General features: G+C 41.1%; 1 protein-coding gene across 3 annotated transcripts in view; it reads right to left on the bottom strand.

The window, feature by feature from the left end:
• The window catches only part of LTBP1 (latent transforming growth factor beta binding protein 1), a 366,216-nt gene that overhangs the window by 107,587 nt on the left and 239,246 nt on the right, over nt 1-19,383 (bottom strand). For all 3 annotated transcript variants that reach the window (XM_056567405.1, XM_056567406.1, XM_056567407.1), the window contains 3 exons: nt 19,063-19,287; nt 17,666-17,934; nt 442-544 (listed from right to left, as the gene is read on the bottom strand). In XM_056567405.1, the coding sequence (XP_056423380.1) occupies nt 442-544; nt 17,666-17,934; nt 19,063-19,287 (597 nt within the window). The remainder of the gene's footprint in view (nt 1-441; nt 545-17,665; nt 17,935-19,062; nt 19,288-19,383) is intronic.

The following is a 19,383-nucleotide window of genomic DNA, read 5'->3' as shown; positions in this document are numbered from 1 at the left end:
TTCCTGAACTATATGAAAGCTGCATGGTCCAATAATGTCTATACTTGCATACTATAGCTTAAACAAATGAACGTGGGACCTTTAAGTATAAGAAAATTGCTCCCAAGGACGTACCACAATATTTTCTTTCTGAAGCAATGGCTGATTACTTTCATGTTCACATTATGTAAAGCAAAGAAGCAAGTACGCCTGGAAGTACTGCCCCGGTACACCTCCAATCCCCAATTACCTTACATCATGTAACTTTTTAAGATATTTAAAAGCAGAGTTGGCTTTTTGAGTGTACAAAGTAGATATCCTAAATTACTTGCTAAGACTACAGTTTACTGACATGGAATCTCTGGAGAGGAGCAATAAAGTTTTAAAATCTTAAGCCTAAGTGTATGTAAAATTATGATTTTAACAGTAGCAAAACAACAAATAAATCGGTATTATACTTACTAGCTTTCTTTGGACATTTCATGCATTTGCCTAAGCCCCAGGAGGTGCCCACTGTTCCACAGCAATCTTCTTGTTTGGAAAGTCCCGGCAGTGGCTTTCCACACTACAAAATAAGATTAGAAAATCATGAGGTCACCAGCAATTTGGTTTGACTTATTATAACATTGATGGTATCAGAATAGAATACTCTGTACTGCTAATATTTGAATACAGTGTGGCTGAGTTTGTAAGGGCTTGTTCACACAGCCATTGTTCTCAGGAAAAGGACGCTCCGTCAGTGTGTTGAAAGGACAGGAGTTGAGCAGAGAAAAAAACGCATGACTTTGCCTGCTGAATATAATTTATACTGTTCCTCAAAGGAAATGAACAGTGTAAAAAAGGGTTAAGTCAATGGGATCTGACAGGAGCAGGTAGAGTCAATTGTGTTACGACCCATTCAAGGTCCATTTGGCAGAAAAAATAAAAAAAGTACTTAGTGTGCGACCTTAGGGTACTCTGCTGGAAAACATTTTTAAATCAACTGGAGCCAGAAAGTTAAACAGCTTTGTAAATGACTTCTATTTAAAAATATTAACCCTTCCAGTACTTATCAACTGCTGTATGCTCCACCGGAAGTTGTTTTCTTTTTTCATTTATTTTCTGTCTGACCACAGTGCTCTCTGCTGACACCTCTGTCCATGTCAGGAACTGTCCAGAGTAGGATATATTTTCTATGGGGATTTGCTCCTACTCTAGGTGTCAGCAGAGAGCACTGTGGTCAGACAGAAAAGAAATTCAAAAAGAAAATAACTTCCTGTGGAGCATATAGCAGCTGATAAGTACTGGAAGGGTTAAGATTCTTCTGTTTAACTTTCCGGCACCAGTTGAAAAAAAAAATGTTTTCCAGTGGAGTACCCCTTTAAGAGTGGGAACTTAGCCTGCAGTAAACTTATAACAGGCTGTACTAGTTGCAACTGAAACCTCTATTATGTCGGCTTATTGCACAGATGGCCCCCACACTTATAAATACCGGATTTTTCCTACCTAATCTTTGTAGGGGGAGGAAAAGCAACATAGGAGTAAGTACTTGTCCTCATGTCCCTTTCCTCATATCCCATCCTCATATCCTGAACTCATATCTTGACCTCTTATCCTGTCCTCATAGCCCACCTCATATCCAGTCATCATGTTTCATCCTCCTTTCCTGTCCTCATATCCCAACCTCATATCCCGCCAATCATATCTCATCCTCATATCCAGCCCTCAAATCCCACCCTCATATGTCATCCTCATATCCTGTCCTCAGGTGGGGAGTTGTGATAAAGAGATCGTAGGCCCAAAATAGAATGAGGCATGGTTTTGCGTTAGTGGGCATGACTTGCAGACCAATGCAAAAAAAGGGTAGAAAATAAAAAGGGGTGTTGCCTAAATGGCGGATGTGGCTTTGCAAGATGGGGTGTGGCATGCAGGAGGGGTGTGGCCAGACTGAGCACTCACCAGGAGATGCAGAGCTTGGAGTAAGGTACTGGAAGTCCTATATACTTGCATGGGACTTAAGATAAAAACCCCATTCTTCACATAAGGGGGCAGGTTAGGGTTACTTTAACAATCATATATTTTTAGTTGACATAAAAGTAACATGTGTACTAAGATTTAGCAAAATATCTCCAGCCATTTGGAAGTTATGCTGGAACATACATTTCCCATAGACTTGCATGGGACTTTAAACAAATACCCTGGCCCTCACAAAAGGGGGTGGGTTAGGGTTAATTTATCTATCCTATGTTTGTAGTTGTAGTTTGAAATATACACAAATACATGCACACATTGGCAGACATTTATCATTGTCTTTAGACTGTTTTTTGTGTCTAGAAAAGGCACAAGCAGGGTTTATTTGCGCCTTTTGGTTTACACATTTCTGCTGATTTTGAGAATGGAGTCTCCCTCCAAAGAAAGCAGATACGATATTTAAAACAATGCTAGTCTCAAAGTTGGTTGTTGAAGGCTGTGCAACAAGCTGACAAGACCATCCTATGAACAGCTGGAACTCACTGAAGGATTGCTATATCATCATGCTGTAAGAACTTCATGTTTTGTTTTCTGAACTTGCCTTGCTAAACTCTTTTATTTATTTTTATACCTGTATGTCATTTGTTCCTGTATTTTATATAGTCAGCGCTGTGATACCTTTTATCAGATTAAATGTTTAATTAATCAGCTCTGGTCTTTGATCTCTAAATAAATGAGCTCACCTTTCTGAAGGAGGCTCTGGTAAAACACGTTTATCTAAGGGTTCATTTGGTGACTTGCTGGGACTTGTAGTGGATACCCAGAGGTCTGGTGGCATTAACCCTTGCACCATCACACTCTCTCTAGCGTCTTGGCTGGACCGATAGGGTGTGATTGTGACAGGGGGCATGACAGCTGTCACGCCCCATCCCATAGACTTGCATTGAGGGGGTGGGGCGTGACATCATGAGGGGGGTGGGGCTATGACATCACGAGCTTCCGGCTCCAGCGTTCGGAACAGTTTGTTCCAAACACTGAGCAGTGGAGTACCTCTTTAAGCATCAGTTACTAAGGGGTAGCCCATCTTTGGATCTCTTCCATTCTATCCTTTTTTTTGCTAACTATCATTGGTCAGTCGTATTTTGGAAGAATAAATGCACTAAAAGTATCTTAAGTTTAATAAGTATTGATATACAGACTGTAATATGTTTTTATAAATAACAATAAACTAAAATAAATAAAAACAAGAGTTCTCATCAACAACGCAAAATAAAATCTGAAATTTGTTCCCCAGTGTAACACAGCAGAGATAAAATGTCATGGCTTCACATTAGGGAAATAAAAATCTCTGGCTCATTCCATTCACCGAATACTGGCTGCCATACAAGACACAGTTCTACTCTATAATTTGAATTGCTCCTTACATATTTAAATTATATTGAGGGACTTTCAATATTCTTGAAGGAAAAAAAATGAAGGAAGCCTAATGTGGAGCCAAAAGCACGAGTAGACAATAAAATGACCATGCCCCGAAAAGCACATTAGGCAATAAAGGACATGTATGACTACGTCAAGAAAATAAATAGCAGTATAGTCTTTAGCAACCTCGATGGAGTTTCATCATTTTTTTCCCACATATTTAAAAAAATTTCCTCAAACTTCCGAAACTTTCTCCAAAAAATGGTTTTATAATAAATGTTCTAGCAATGCTTAGAGTACATGTGTGTACCGTGTGTACTGAGCATAGAATAAGCATTACAGAATTAAATCAGCTTCTGCGCAGATCTAGGCGGTCACCGTACCCACAGGAGACCTTTTAATTACTTTCCTTATTCCATTTCATGCACCTCAAAGAACATTCCAGAGTATTCATTTTTGTGGCGCATGGAGGCCTGAGGTAACTGAACAATGAGCTTGTGCAGCTGGGTATCACTGTGCCAAGCAGACTGTAAACAGGAAATATATCACATATTGCTAAATTTCGAAGAAAGGCTCCAAAACCAAAAACCAAATCCACATTTTGGTTCCACAGCATGACATTCCTACAATATTTTCGGGGCTGTAGCAGTGTGAATGACAATCGCCTGGAAGACCAGCCAGCCAGCCAGGAGAATATCAATGATTATAGGGTAGGACGCATGTAGGCTCACTGCACTGCCAAGAAAACCAAAAGAAGAATTCAAGGAAAAGTCACTTTAAAGAACATATAATACCAATTTGCTAATATTATAAAAAACAGCAATCTTGGCTGAAAACACATCTCTAACAAGCAGTTAAGAGTGGCTTCTAAAGGCAAAATGACCGGTTACCTATCAGTTATTTCCAATATTTGGTCTAAAGCCTAAAGTGGTAAATGATAATATTTCTGGTGTCTAGTATGAATCCCAACTCTAAGGGTGCGTTCGTCACCAGCATTGACCCCACTGATAAGAGCTTGGGGGAGGGGTGGGACAAAGAGGACCATTATATTAAAGGGGAACTCCGGTGGAAAAACATTTTTTCAAATCAACTGGTGCCAGAAAATTAAACAGATTTGTAAATTACTTCCATTAAAACATCTTAACCCTTCCTGTACTTATCAGTTGCTGTTTACTACAGATATACTACAGAGAAATTTGTGATGTTCTTTCAAGTCTGACAACAGTGCTCTCTGCTGACACCTCTGTCCATTTCAGAAACTGACCAGAGCAGGATAGGTTTGCTATGTGGATTTGCTTGTACTTTGAACAGTTCCTGACATGGACAGAGGTGTCAGCAGAGAGCACTGTGGTCAGACAGAAAAGAACTACACAATTTATGTAGTATACAGCAGTTGATAAGTACTGGAAGATTTAAGATTTTGAAATAGAAGTCATTTACATAATTGTTTAACTTTCTGGCACCAGCTGATACAAAAACATTTGTTTCCACCGGAATTCCCCTTTAATAATTCAGGGGCCCTATAGCCACATCAATAAGAACCTCTAGTGTTCTGCAACCTGCAGTCAATAAATATTAAAAGTTAGGGCCTTCTACAAGAGGTCAGTAAAATATTAGATTTTGGGCAAAAAAATTAAAAACAAAAATAAGGTTTTTCCAAGTTGAGCACAAATGGAAATCTATAAGCAGACAAGCAAGGCCTGTGCTCACAATCGCTATCACACTCTATATGCAGTTTTATACATGTCGGGATCATTTTAGTGAATAAGGCTCTTTAAGAGAATACTGTAATAGCTTTAAAAATCATGGTTGTTCATTGTGGGTTAATTCAATGAGCAAGAGGTCTATTTTTATCAGTAGAAGGCTTTGAAGTAATATTATGAAATCTAGATCCAATGTTTTGGGAATCTGAGTCAATGACTTTAAGGTTCTTTCATTCTTTTATCATTACACACCTGGTGAGGCCCATCTGAGATGGGTCAGGATTCCAAAACAAAGCCAGCTTTCATTACCAGCATGATACCCAACCAGATTACCATCTCCTTCATCTCTGACATAACATGTAATGTGTAATTAAAAAGAAATGTTAATAGCAGCATGAACATAAAAGTTGTCCCATCAGGTCAAAAGGCTACTTCAAAAATCAATGGAACGCATAGTCATATTACAAACTAAAATTTCCTCTACAATTATATATCCGCAAAAGTATTAATTTTCTCTAGTCATGTGGTGGCTCGGTTTGGTCATTAATAGTGACTTCAAAAGTTGTTGTCATTTTAGCCAACTTTTCAGCGTTAGCTTTCATGTGTGTACATGAGGAGTAGCACTATTTCTGGTCATTACATAACTTCTATATGGTATTTTTCCCCATATTTATGCCCTGTGAGGGCTTATCCCTTAGTTGTCCCTAAGCCAGTGGGTGGAGACTTGCTGCTATAATGTCTCACATACACTGTACACACAGAAAGGAGCAGATCCTCCTTTGCCTCTATACACATATTAAGAAGCAGCAGCATGGAAGACATTATGAAACAGAACTGGGCCCATGCCTGTCCTTATTTGTAAACCCATTGTTTCCCCCGGGTCTTCATCTGGATGACTTCCTCTAGTGGAGAACTCAAAATCTTTTGAGTGCAATTTTTTCAAATGTTTTAATCATTTAATAAAGATGTGTTTTAATCATTCAATGTGTGGAGAAATATAAGCCTCCCGCATGTCCCAAATATTTAATTATATCTCTTCTCTGTTATCTCGCTAGAAATGTATCTGTCACAACTCTTCCCTTCTACCAAGAACTATTTCGGCCTTTTATGTTCACACAGCAGAATTTCTGCACAGAATTCTGCCTGAAAATTCTGCAGTAAATTCCACAGAAATTAATAACCCATTCACTTCAAAGGAATTCCTGCAGCAGAAATTCTGCTGTGTGAATGGGACAGCGGAATCCCACCGAGTTGTATTGGCTATAGATTCATGCAGAATTTTCATGCAGAATTCAATGCAGAAATTCTGGTGTGTGAACATAGCCTTATTCTGTATTTAATGCCCCTCGATCTGATCGTAAACTCCAGTTTATGAGACTATGAAAGCCTAGGTATCACCATTTTTCTTTTTCACTGGCACTACTTTTTCATAAGGTAGCCATCTGGTGATTCTGGCTGAGATCTTGGGCAAGATATTATGTTGCGCCTATTTAGTTCCCATCTGATACCATTCCATATTTCTATGATCGCTTCTTCATTCTGTTTCTACGGCTGCCAGGCGTTAGGGGATCATTTACATGTCTAGTGGACTTGTCCAATGGTATCTACATTTTAGAGTAACATAAGTTCTCCGCTCTCTACAATTTCGAGGAAAACTTTCCTCACTCCCTTCTCATCTCAGTTACTTCTTGATTGGCAGTCAGGGCTCAGCTTCCAGTGCCAAGCTCTTTCCAAATGTAGTTCATCTGTTGAGCATAGGTGCAATATTTAAAAAAAAAAAAAAAAAAGGCCTTGGCTTCCAGCTGATGGTCAATAAGCAGGGACTGAGTGGGCACAAATAGGTGTTACAGCACTGAGCACTTCAGGTGCTTGAGAACACCTTTTTTATGTTATAAAAGTATAGACAAAAGGTAAGAAAGGTACCATGTGTCGTCTCGAACTAATAGCTATCTAACAGTGTCAGCAGTTTGAAACGTAAATTACAGCTACAGATTCCCTTTTTTGTTCACTTGTATCAACCACATCATGCTAAAAATTATGGAGAAGCCGCTGAAGCCGGCATTAGACCACTGATATACACACATAATCCATATGATATCCAAATTTAGTTCTCTTTTGACCTAAGCTTCTATACTACCAAAAATTTCACATACATTGAGAATCAAAATGTATTACCCCATTTTAAGTGTTATTTAATTATATTTTGTTGTGCTTCAGAAATACAACACAAGGACACACTGTGTATTATTTGTGAGTATTTTTGTTGTTGGGCATATGGTATCACTGTTTATGTGAAAAATATTATATTAAAAGTTATGACCATTTACATCATGGCAAAAACTTAAAGGGGTAGTCCAGTGGTGAAAAACGTATCCCCTATCCTAAGGATAGGGGATAAGTTTGAGATTGCGGGGGGTCCGACCGCTGGGGCCCCCTGCGATCTCTCTGTACGGGGGCCAGGCTCTCCGGCCAGATAGCGGGTGTCGACCCCCGCAAGAAGCGGCAGACGACACGCCCCCTCATTACAACTCTATGGCAGAGCCGGAGATTGCCGAAGGCAGTGCTTCGGCTCTGCCACAGAATTGTATTGAGGGGGCGTGTCGGCCGCCGCTTCGTGCGGAGGTCGACACGCCCCCTTCCCGCGGGCCGTCGGGGCTTCGTACAGGAGATCGCAGGGGGCCCCAGCGGTCGGACCCCCCGCGATCTCAAACTTATCCCCTATCCTTAGGATAGGGGATAAGTTGTTCGCCACTGGGTCACCACTGGACTACTCCTTTAATAGAGCTGCTAAAATGCCCTTAGTTGTACAATGCAATCAGAAAAAAACTGAGGATATTTTTGCAACTCATGGCCAGTGATGTAGTATTGCTTCGCCTAAGTAAAAACATATTTTTATAATTTTTTTGACTAATATTTAACATTAAAGGGGTTATCCAAGAAAAAACTTTTTTTATATATATCAACTGGCTCCAGAAAGTTAAACAGATTTGTAAATTACTTCTATTATGAGCTTCGGAAGTTAAGGTTGTTCTTTTCTGTCTAAGTCCTCTCTGATGACACGTGTCTCGGGAACTGCACAGTTTAGAAGCAAATCCCTATAGCAAACCTCTTCTAAACTGGGCGGTTCCCGAGACAGGTGTCATCAGAGAGCACTTAGACAGAAAAGAACAACCTTAACTTCCGAAGCTCATAAGTACTGAAAAGATTAAGATTTTTTAATAGAAGTAATTTACAAATCTGTTTAACTTTCTGGAGCCAGTTGATATATATATATATATATATATATAAAAAAAAAAAAAAAAAAAAAAGGTTTTTCCTGGATAACCCCTTTAAACCTTACTGATAGGTGTCAGTGCAGGCAAAGATCTGACATTGATATAACGGTAATAATAACTTAAATCAATCATAAATTTCAGATTAGTTGCTAAAGCTCAAATTATGTCAAAACTTTGCACAATTGTATCTAAAATATCCCGAGGACTACATCAGCCTTGAATGGTCGCTCAGGAGTAATCTAGCCACTTGCAGTTTATATGCACGGTGCAACTTTAGTAAAATCAAGATAAAAGGTGTGAATATGTCTATAATGGCACAGAAGTATCATATTCCCTTTAGTCTGAGGATAGAAGTTTAATAGATTTGGATTTTCTGAAGGCAGCTGTCAAAGATCAAGATTTGTATTGGCTCATACATGGAATTCTTTTCAGTACAACTAAAACCCAACCATATTTCTTATATTAGAGTAACTATATCTGCATTTAACTTGTATTGGTATTTGATACAGCTTTAATCCTATGATATTTCATGGTATTGATCTTATCCAAGATCTTTAGGGGATAGAGCATTAGCACAGTAAATGGATCCATGCTGGTTCTTGACAGTATATTTATTTTTAAACTATATGAAGCCAAACCATGAGTCTCTAAGTCTTTCCAGTCTGCGTTACTATGTGCTGGGTTGGTATTTTTTGTTCTATGGACTGATGCCTGCATATTATGGTAACAGAGGGAATGTGTGAAACATGTTTCACACCTGATTTTGTTTTACATTTTTCTGACAGTGTGGAAGTTTAGAATGTGATGGTTCATTTGTCAGGGAAGCCAGATATTTCAGATGAATGTTTTTCAACCTTCTTCAGCAAAGAGAAAACTGAAGTAAAGTATGTTCATCAGTTACAAAGAAATATCTGACCTGTTAATATTCTTTCCTTATGTTAGAACATGACAGAATGAAGCAGACAAACAGCGAAGACTGATAAGACTACAGTAAAACCACAAAGAAAGAAGACAATGCACTTGTTATATAAAGAGCAAGTTTGCCTTGATGTATACTTATTACACTATTATAAGAAGTATGAGCAAGAACCCCACCCCACTAAATGTCAGAATAAAGTATGAGCATTATATGGCATGTATTTCAGCAGAGCTATATGCAGTAAGGGGTGAACAGTAGGAAGGGTGGTGCCCATCCCCCATTTGAGCAATGAAAGGCAGCTCCAGCTGGTGGGTTTCCAACAATGATATCATCTGAATAGCACAACATACACAAAGGTGGCCATTCATAGGGCTGGGCAGTATGACCAAATGTGTGTATCGCGGTATTTTTGTAACTTTTGGCGGTTCCACGGAATATAACGGTATTTCCTCCTCCTCCCCTCCCTCCCCCCCCCCAAAAAAAAAATTTATTATCAACCCAGCACTGCCACATTGGGGTAAATACTCACATGTCACCCGCAAGCACTGCCCTCCTTGTCCTCCTGTTCGTTGTGGCCGCCCCGGCTGCAAAAGGTAAACAAAATAAACTAACACATGTTCCAACGTTGGCCTTACGCTGGGGACGGGAACGTCAGACAGCCGTCAGCCTATCACTGGCCGCAGCGATGTCCCACCCCGGCCGGGGATAGGCCGAGCGCACTGTCATGTAAGGAGCTCTGGTCGGCTCCTTACATGACAGTGGGCTCAGCCTATCACCGGCCGAAGCTGAACATCGCTGCGTCCGGTGATAGGCTGACGGCTGTCCGACGTTCCTGTCACCAAGAAGCAAGTGAGGCCGGTACCGGACCAACGGGAGGTGAGTTAAAGTTTATTTTGTTTATTTTTTGCAGCCCGGGCATAGGGGTACCGCACAGTATAGAGCATTGGTCTTCAACTTGCGGACCTCCAGATGTTGCAAAACTACAACATGCCCGGACAGTCAATGGCTGTCACGCCCCCTCCCATAGACTTGCATTGAGGGGGTGGGGCGTGATGTCACACGGGGGCGGAGTTGTGACGTCACGATCTTCTGTCCCCGTGGTCGGGAGCCAGACCCTCCAGCACTTCTGGAGCAGTAACAGGTGGGTGCTGCGTGCTATATTGCGGGGGTGCCCAGCGGCGGGACCCCCGCGATCAGACATCTTATCCCCTATCCTTTGGATAGGGGATAAGATGTCTAGGGGTGGAGTACCCCTTTAAAAAACACTGAAGGTATAACAGACGTAAATGAATGCTGCAGTCCCTTCATTCCCAGTATCTTAGGTGAACCTAGACATTCTAGTATCACTCAAAGTAATGGAACTTACTAGCTAAGTGCCATCTCAATAATAGTTGGAAATACCCTTTTAAATGCAAACAACATGAAGCATTCCAATTTATGGCCTGTTCCTTAGAAAATAATGTGTCCCTGATTACCGTATATACTCGAGTATAAGCCGACCCGAGTATAAGCCGAGACCCCTAATTTCAACCCAAAATCCCAGGAAAAGTTATTGACTCGAGTATAAGCCTAGGGTGGGAAATACCTCATCCCCCCCTGTCATCATCCAGACCCGTCATTAACATCCTCATCATCATCCCCTTGTCATCATCCCACACATCCCCCCTTCATCATCCCCTTATCATCCCACACATCCCCCCTTCATCATCCCCTTGTCATCATCCCACACATCCCCCCTTCATCATCCCCTTATCATCCCGCACATCCCCCCTTCATCATCCCCTTATCATCCCACACATCCCCCCTTCATCATCCCCTTATCATCCCACACATCCCCCCTTCATCATCCCCTTGTAATCATCCCACCCCCCCCCCCTTCATCATCCCCACCCCCCTTCATCATCCCCACACCCCCCCTTCATCATCCTCTTCTCATCATTCGCCCTCAGTGGTCTTCAACCTGCGGACCTCCAGAGGTTTCAAAACTACAACTCCCAGCAAGCCCGGGCAGCCATCGGCTGTCCGGGCTTGCTGGGAGTTGTAGTTTTGAAACCTCCGGAGGTCCGCAGGTTGAAGACCACTGCGGCCTTCAACATCATCCAGCCCCCTCTCACCCCCTTTAGTTCTGAGTACTCACCTCCGCTCGGCGCTGGTCCGGTGCTGCAGGGCTGTCCGGAGAGGAGGTGGTCCGGTGAGGAGGTGGTCCGGGCTGCTATCTTCACCGGGGGCGCCTCTTCTCCGCGCTTCCGGCCCGGAATAGAGGCGTTGCCTTGACAATGACGCAGAAGTACGTTGGCAATGAACGCACCTCTGCGTCGTTGTCACGGCAACGTGACTATTCTGAGGCCGGGCCCGAAGCGCTTAGAAGAGGCCTCCCCGGTGAAGATAGCAGCCCGGAACCAGTATCCCACCGGACCACCTCCTCACCGGACAGTCCTGCAGGACCGGACCAGCGCCGAGCGGAGGTGGGTACTCAGAACTAAAGGGGGTGAGAGGGGGCTGGATGATGTTGAAGGCCGCAGTGGTCTTCAACCTGCGGACCTCCGGAGGTTTCAAAACTACAACTCCCAGCAAGCCCGGACAGCCGATGGCTGCCCGGGCTTGCTGGGAGTTGTAGTTTTGAAACCTCTGGAGGTCCGCAGGTTGAAGACCACTGCGGGTGGGGGAGTTCACTCGAGTATAAGCCGAGGGGGGTGTTTTCAGCACGAAAAATCGTGCTGAAAAACTCGGCTTATACTCGAGTATATACGGTATATTGTTTTAAGAATGATGAGTTACAAATGAGAAAACTTGTTGGAAAGGCGAATAATTCTTTGGAAATGTTCATTTTACCCTTATGGTGATCAAGCAGCGCTCCATGAAACACACAAATATGTCCTGTCCTCATGAGAGATTTATCACAGTTGCTTGAACATAAAATTTGGCTTAACAACTTAGAACATGTTCTTAGAATGACTTCAGTCTCTACTTGTGCCAGGCACCTCTGTAACTACTCCTCCCTTCTGCTGACCCATTGGCTTAGTATACATCATCGGAAATTACAGTTACCCCTCAAGCAAGTACAGCAATATATAGGAGTCATCCAAACTTACATAATAAAACAAGATAAAGGGTCTGGACAGTTGGTATTTTGGTCCCATTAGTGTTCATATAAGACAGTTACTGATTAAGTGTTGTGGCAAAATATTTCAAAAGTATGTAATGGAAACAGCCTAAGGAAATGACACGGATTTAAGCAAAGTATGAGGGAACACAACATTTTTCATTAGCATTGCAAAATAGGATAAAGGGCCAGGATTAGTGTTTTCCTAATCCTAGTGCTGGATGGAGAGTAAACCTGAGCTGTGTTCCAGCAGGTGATTGTGAGGCACAGCTTCTGTGCCACGTGGAATTGCAATTGTGCACTGATAGGTTGGTTTACATTAGGTTTTGCTATGTACATGGTGAAGTGTGAAGGGCATTAAAGGGGTACTCCAGAGGGAAAAAATTCTAATCAACTGGTGCCAGAAAAATATTCAGATTTGTTAATTACATCCATTTAAAAATCTTCCAGTACTTATCAGCTTTTGTATGTCCTGGAGGAAGTTGTGTAGTTCTTTCCAGTCTGACCACAGTGTTCTCTGCTGACACCTCTGTCTGTGTCAGGAACTGTTCAGAGCAGGAGCAAATCTCCATAGCAAACCTCTTCTGCGTCAAACAGTCCTTGACATGGAAATAAGTGACAGCAGAGAACATGGAAAAAAACTACACGATCGACGAATGACTGCTCCGTGCCTGAGATCCAGACAGGAGCAGTCAAGCGCCGATAACACTGATCACAGGCGTGTTAATACACACCTGTAATCTGTGTAAAAAATCAGTGTGTGCAGTGTTATAGGTCCCTATGGGACCTATAACACTGCAAAAAAGAAAAGTAGAAAAAAAGTGTTAATAAAGGTTTGAATCAACCCCCTTTTCCCATAAAAAAAATAAAACAGTGTAAATAAAAAATAAACATATGTGGTATCGCCGCGTGCGTAAATGTCCGAACAATAAAAATATATCATTAATTAAACCGCACAGTCAATGGCGTATTCGCAAAGAAATTCCACAAAAAGCGTATTTTTGGTCACTTTTTATACCATTAAAAAATGAATAAAAAGTGATCAAAAAGTCCGATCAAAACAAAAATCGTACCCATAAAAACTTCAGATCACGGCGCAAAAAATTAGTCCTCATACCGCCTTGTACGTGGAAAAATAAAAAAGTTATAGGGGTCAGAAGAGGACATTTTTAAACGTATAAATTTTCCTGCATGTAGTTATGATTTTTTCCAGAAGTACGACAAAATCAAACCTATATAAGTAGAGTATCATTTTAATCGTATGGACCTACAGAATAATGGAAAGGTGTCATTTTTACCGAAATATGCACTGCGTAGAAACGGAAGTCCCCAAAAGTTACAAAATGGTGTTTTTTCTTCGATTTTGTCGCACAATGATTTTTTTTTCTGTTTTGCTGTGAATTTTTGGGTAAAATGACTAATGTCACTGCAAAGTAGAATTGATGACGCAAAAAATAAGCTATAATATGGATTTTTAGGTGGGAAATTGAAAGGGTTATGATTTTTAAAAGGTAAGAAGGAAAAAACTAAAGTGCAAAAACTGAAAAACCCTGAGTCCTTAAGGGGTTAAGTAGACATACTTTACAAATCTTTACAATTTTCTGGAACCATTTGATTTGGATTTTCTTCCCATGGGGTACCCTTTTAAGGGGAATATACAAGTAAAAAAGGTTATCCCCTATCCACAGATTGCTTGGCTCCAACCTCCAGGTTACCAAGTACTGTAATTGGCTATCTCAGGTTGCTCCATAGACAATGAAGAGAGTGGCGGTTTGCATGTACGGATTGACACTTAGTCGAACACAAACACTTGAGATTGGGTGGTCCCAGAGGTCAGACCCCCGCAATTTGGGAAATTTTCCATATTCTGTACATCACCCGCATAAACCTGCTTGTAGAGGGTAATAATACAGGGACTATTATTGCACCAATATTTTCTTTTTTGTTGGTGCCATTCCAGAGTTATGGCCTAAAATTCAGATATGGAAATGCTTTTTTTTTGGTGCACTCCCCAGCTCCCTGGTCCATTGTTATGCCCATCCAGCATCGGCCCTGCGCTACACCTCCTTCATTAATACTGAATTCTTTTTTTTTTCTTTTTTTACAAGAACGTAGCACGAACATCCTGTGTGATCACCAGCATGGACAGCCATGTGGCACACAAAATGTACATACATAAGTGCTGGTGGTACAGGCTGTCCGTGCTGGTGATGTCCAGTACATATTGGTTATGTGGTTGTAGAAAAAGAATGAATATATAGGAAGGGGATGTATGTAACACGGGGTTCATTGGCAGAGAGCATAACAGTGCACCAAAGAACTCCTTTAGATATTTACATTTTAGGTCATAACTCGAAAATGGTGCCACCAATGCAAAAAGGGTAAACACTCTTGGAATCAGCATTATCTGCACTATTACCCTGTACAAGAAGGTTAGTGCAGCTAACGCTGGTGTCAGATTCCATTTACACTAACAAAGAAGAGTGATTTTAAATTTCAGTATGACATTGAAACCAAAAGCTTTTAACAAGATTTACAAAGGAGAGGCAGATGCTGAACGCATTAGTGATTTCAGGCACAGTTTAGCCAGGAAGGTATCTAGAATAAATTAATTATGTAAACCTAACAGCTTCCCTAAGTCTTAACTTCCAAGAAGAAAAACACTATTAGAAGAATACCGGTTTATACTGCATCCAAATTTCTGATTTATTTCCATACTGCAGAGAAAAGTCAGCTTCTGGAGATCTCTGACACCACATCCTCAGCAAATCATCATTGAATGTATTCTTGTTTAGAATGCTGTGTCAGTGGTGGCTAAATGGTTTGGGCACATTTTAGGTTTGGAAACTGGCAGTGGTCTGAGCTCACAGACTCTACCAACTATGATCTTCTGATATGTCTATGAAATGTTACTACAGTGAAATCTCCCTCCCATTAGGGGACCCCTCCCAATAGCGGACAGTTTTTAATTCCCCGGCAGAGTCCCATAGGACTTAATGTATTTGCAACCTCCAAATAGGGGACATTCCCAATAGCGGTTGTGGACACACCTTATAGAGGACAATAGGGGACAAAACACTCCCAATAGGGGACAAAACACTCCCAATGGGGGACAAAACACTCCCAATAGGGGACAAAGCACTCCCAATAGGGGACAACCAGGCTTATGTGCCGCCCTACCTTGTACACAAGGCTGCTATCAGGGGGGGTACAGCCAATACCCCAGTAAATGGCTCGGGTCCCCAGGGGGTTCTGGCCCCTGCTGGACCCCCCTGTAGCACTCCCAGCACACCGCTTGTGCAAAATCATCCCCCCATGCCAAATCATTCCCCCATTTCCTCATCCCATTGCCAAATCATCTTCGCCATGCCAAATTATTGCCCCCACCCATGCCAAATCATTCCTCCATTCCCTCATCCCCCTGTTCTTCTTACTTCTTACCTGGCCAGCAGGCTGTGATGAGTGACGCTCCTCTGCCCTTCACTCAGTGAGGACAGTGACGGCCGTGAGTAGCGGCGGCTGCCCGAAATGCCAAGTGACGCACCTCTGCGCCTTACTCACTGAGGGCAGCGGCATATGAAGCATCACTGGACGGGCAGCTTCCGCTGCCCTCATTGAGTGAAGCACAGGGGAGCGTCACTCATCACTGCCTGATGGTCAGGTAAGAAGAACTTGGGGTTGAGGGAATGATTTGGCATTGTGGGGGGAATGATTTGGCATTACTTTTCCAAATTAATTATGTTGTTGAGTTTTTTTTAGAGCCTTAATACAGTGCCAAATTATTTATTTATATTTAGCATTTTATCATGTTTTGTAGGTAATTACACTCTGGAGTGAGTAAAGAACAGTATTCCGTCATTTAGTAAGATGTTTAAGCCTTTTTTTCCCAATAGGGGACATCTTTTTTATTTCCTTTAAGTGTCCACGCTTGGGAGATTCTACTGTATATAATTTTTGAGCGCAGAGACTACAAAAAGAAATTAGAGCATCTGAAGAATAAAAACTGAAAGAAAACCGAAAAGAAATGCGTAGATTTGATTGTTCAGGAATGCAGGAGTTCATTCCATAGGTTTTCCAACTATGTTAAATTCTACGATTTTTGCAGAAATGTTCTAGATAAACCCTAGTGGCTCATACTTATTGGCTTATGCCAATAATGCCATTACTCTAAGATGTGTGGTTACTTTAATGGCACAAGATCCCAGTAAATGAAATCACTCCACCCTCTTGTTCAGATACCCCCCTATATCATTATGCCCCCCTGATATGTTTCACTCGGCTGAGCGAAACATGTCAGGGGGGCTAGGTGTGTTAATATTTTAAAGTCTAGTGTCCCCAGAGTACCTTAAGCAGGCTGGTACCAATTTGCTAAGACATTTGAAGAGGCCGATAGGGTTGTGCAATACAGCGTACAGTTATTAGCACCATTGAGTTATACACTATTCAGCCCTTTCATTTTTCTACTTTGGTGATATAGGTATTTTTAAAGAGTTTTTGTGCTAGTATTTTTTTTATAAATATCTAATAAAAGTTATGTTTTAGGTGGGGTAAATAAGAGGGTAGAGTGATCTCATTTCACTTGGATCTTGTATAATTAGAATTTACCTGTAATCCCACCAGGGTACATTTTGTATTCTGTTGCTTTAATTGCAGCATGTGTGTGTCACCTACAGCCACCGTGCTTCTACCACTTAATAGACCAGTCCTATGCCATCCTGCCATTCATGGCATTTCAAATCGGATGCCACTGTTTCATCAATGAAGGGGATCTGGCAGCTGTATTTAACAAATTTATGAAATAATCTATTCAAGTGTCACAGCTTGGCACACTTTCTTCCTCTCCCTCATCTCCAGCCCCTTCTTAATTAATGTACAGAGCCCTCCCTGTATGTCAATCAAGGAGGTGCTGGGAGGTGAGGGCAAGGGAGGAGGCATGCCTGGCTGTGGCACCTAAGCAACTCAGCTCCGCCTCCTTGACACTTGGCTGAGAAATAAAAAAGGTGATTTTATAAGTTTGGCAAACACCATCATCTTAGGGTAAAAAAAGCAAACTGCATCTTTACCAAATACAATGGTGTCTGCAACTCTTAGCAGCAAATACAAGTACTTTGGACTTCACAGTAACAAGAGAATCCTAGAAAACATGAAAACATAGATTTCTAGAGAATTACAACAAAGAGACCCACTATGGAAAACATATCTTACACATGTATAGCATATTTTTAAAATGTAAAGGTCTGAATTTATTTTATACCAATCTGACAACACCATTGTTATTTAAAACTGAGCTTTAAAAAAAACAAAAAACAAAGATTACCTGAGTATTAGTGGTTTCTTGGAAGCATCGGCCAAGTTGGGTCTTTGCTGAAACTGGGTACACGTTGGATACAGTCTGCTGATGTGGGTATACAGCATGAGGTAATTGATGCTTCTGGACTCCATGGTAAGACACGTGTGTTTGTCCTATTTGACTGTCTTTTTTCTGAGTGGAAGAGGAACTTTCAACTCGAGACACTTGGTGAAATTGGACAGAAGCCTCTGGTGGATGTTTCACATGGATGTTAACCATGTTCGGGGGGAAATTAACTAAACCAAAAAAGCAGCTGTTTAATGCACCACAATTGGCTAAACATATATTTAACATATTACTTAATGTAGCAGTTGTATATTTACCAAGAAAAAAAAGACATGCTAAATGTTTTGATCAATGGGGGGTCCAGATACTGACAATCTCACTGACCGCTACAATAAAGGGGCAGAAGCACTCAGCTGAAAACTGCCACCAAAACAAACAGCAATATTAAAAAGCACTACTTAAAACTAACATAAACTTCCTTTATTTACAGACAATCTTATCCACGTTTCAGGTAGAGAACAAGAATATCACTGAGGTGCTGCTCTGCTCATAATCTTCCTATTTGAATGTAGAGCAGCAGGCTACTATAGATAGCAACTCTTCCTTTATGCCCAGGTATTACAGTACTTGCTGACAACTTTCCTTGGCACTATCGTGTGTCAAGGGATGACAGAGCCAGACCCACAGTCATCTTCATAACACTACCCCTTTAATAGCCATACTTGGAGGGTTCAAAGTGCTCCTTAAATAGGGTTACACCGGTGGAAAACATATATATATATATATATATATATATATATATATATATATATATATATATATTATTATTTTTATTTATTTTTTATTTCAAATCAACTGGTGCCAGAAAGTTAAACAGGTTAGTAAATTACTTCTATTAAAAAATCGTAATCCTTCCAGAACTTTTCAGCTGCTGTATGCTCCAGAGGAAGTTGAGTTGTTCTTTTCAGTATGGCAACAGTGCTCTCTGCTGACACCTCTGTCCATGTCAGGAACCGTCCGGAGCAGGAGAGGTTTGCTATGGGGATTTGCTCCTACTCTGGACAGTTCCTAAAATAGACAGTGTTGTCTACAGAAAGCACTGTGGTCAAACTGAAAAGAGATGCTCAACTTCCTCTGGAGCATACAGCAGCTGAGAAGTACTGAAAGGATTAAGATTTTTTTAATAGAAGTGATTTACAAATATGTTTAACTTTCTGGCACCAGTTGATTTTAATAACATTTTTTCCATCAGAGTACCCCTTTAATAGTTCTATCACTTATAGTAATCTGGATGTAACTGCAATGCATCAGTGCTACATAAACATCAACAGTTTGAAAAAAGCAGAAACCCGACTTACCTTTTATGCCTTGTTGTCCTGTTACAGTAAGTGGTAAAGTGTGAGTAGAATGAATGACATGAGATCCTGTTGACTTTATTGAATTTTGCTGATGTGTGTACTGTTTTTGTCCATTTCCGTTCTGCACTGGTATATGGCAGAGTTTGCCGGTAAAATTAGGTGGACATTGGCATTTGTCTCGAGCTGCACATCGGCCTCCATTCATGCAAGGAAGATGACAAATCACTATAAAATAAAAGCAATCCTTAATTTAAACCCTAGACAATTCCGCTGATATTGTGTGATGAACAATACTAGCCGATAAATAGCAGAGCACAAGTT

The sequence above is a fragment of the Hyla sarda genome, chromosome 3, assembly GCF_029499605.1.
Source record: "Hyla sarda isolate aHylSar1 chromosome 3, aHylSar1.hap1, whole genome shotgun sequence".
NCBI lineage: Eukaryota > Metazoa > Chordata > Amphibia > Anura > Hylidae > Hyla > Hyla sarda.
Note: the sequence above shows the minus strand (reverse complement) of the source record. Positions and strands in the feature narration are given on the sequence as shown.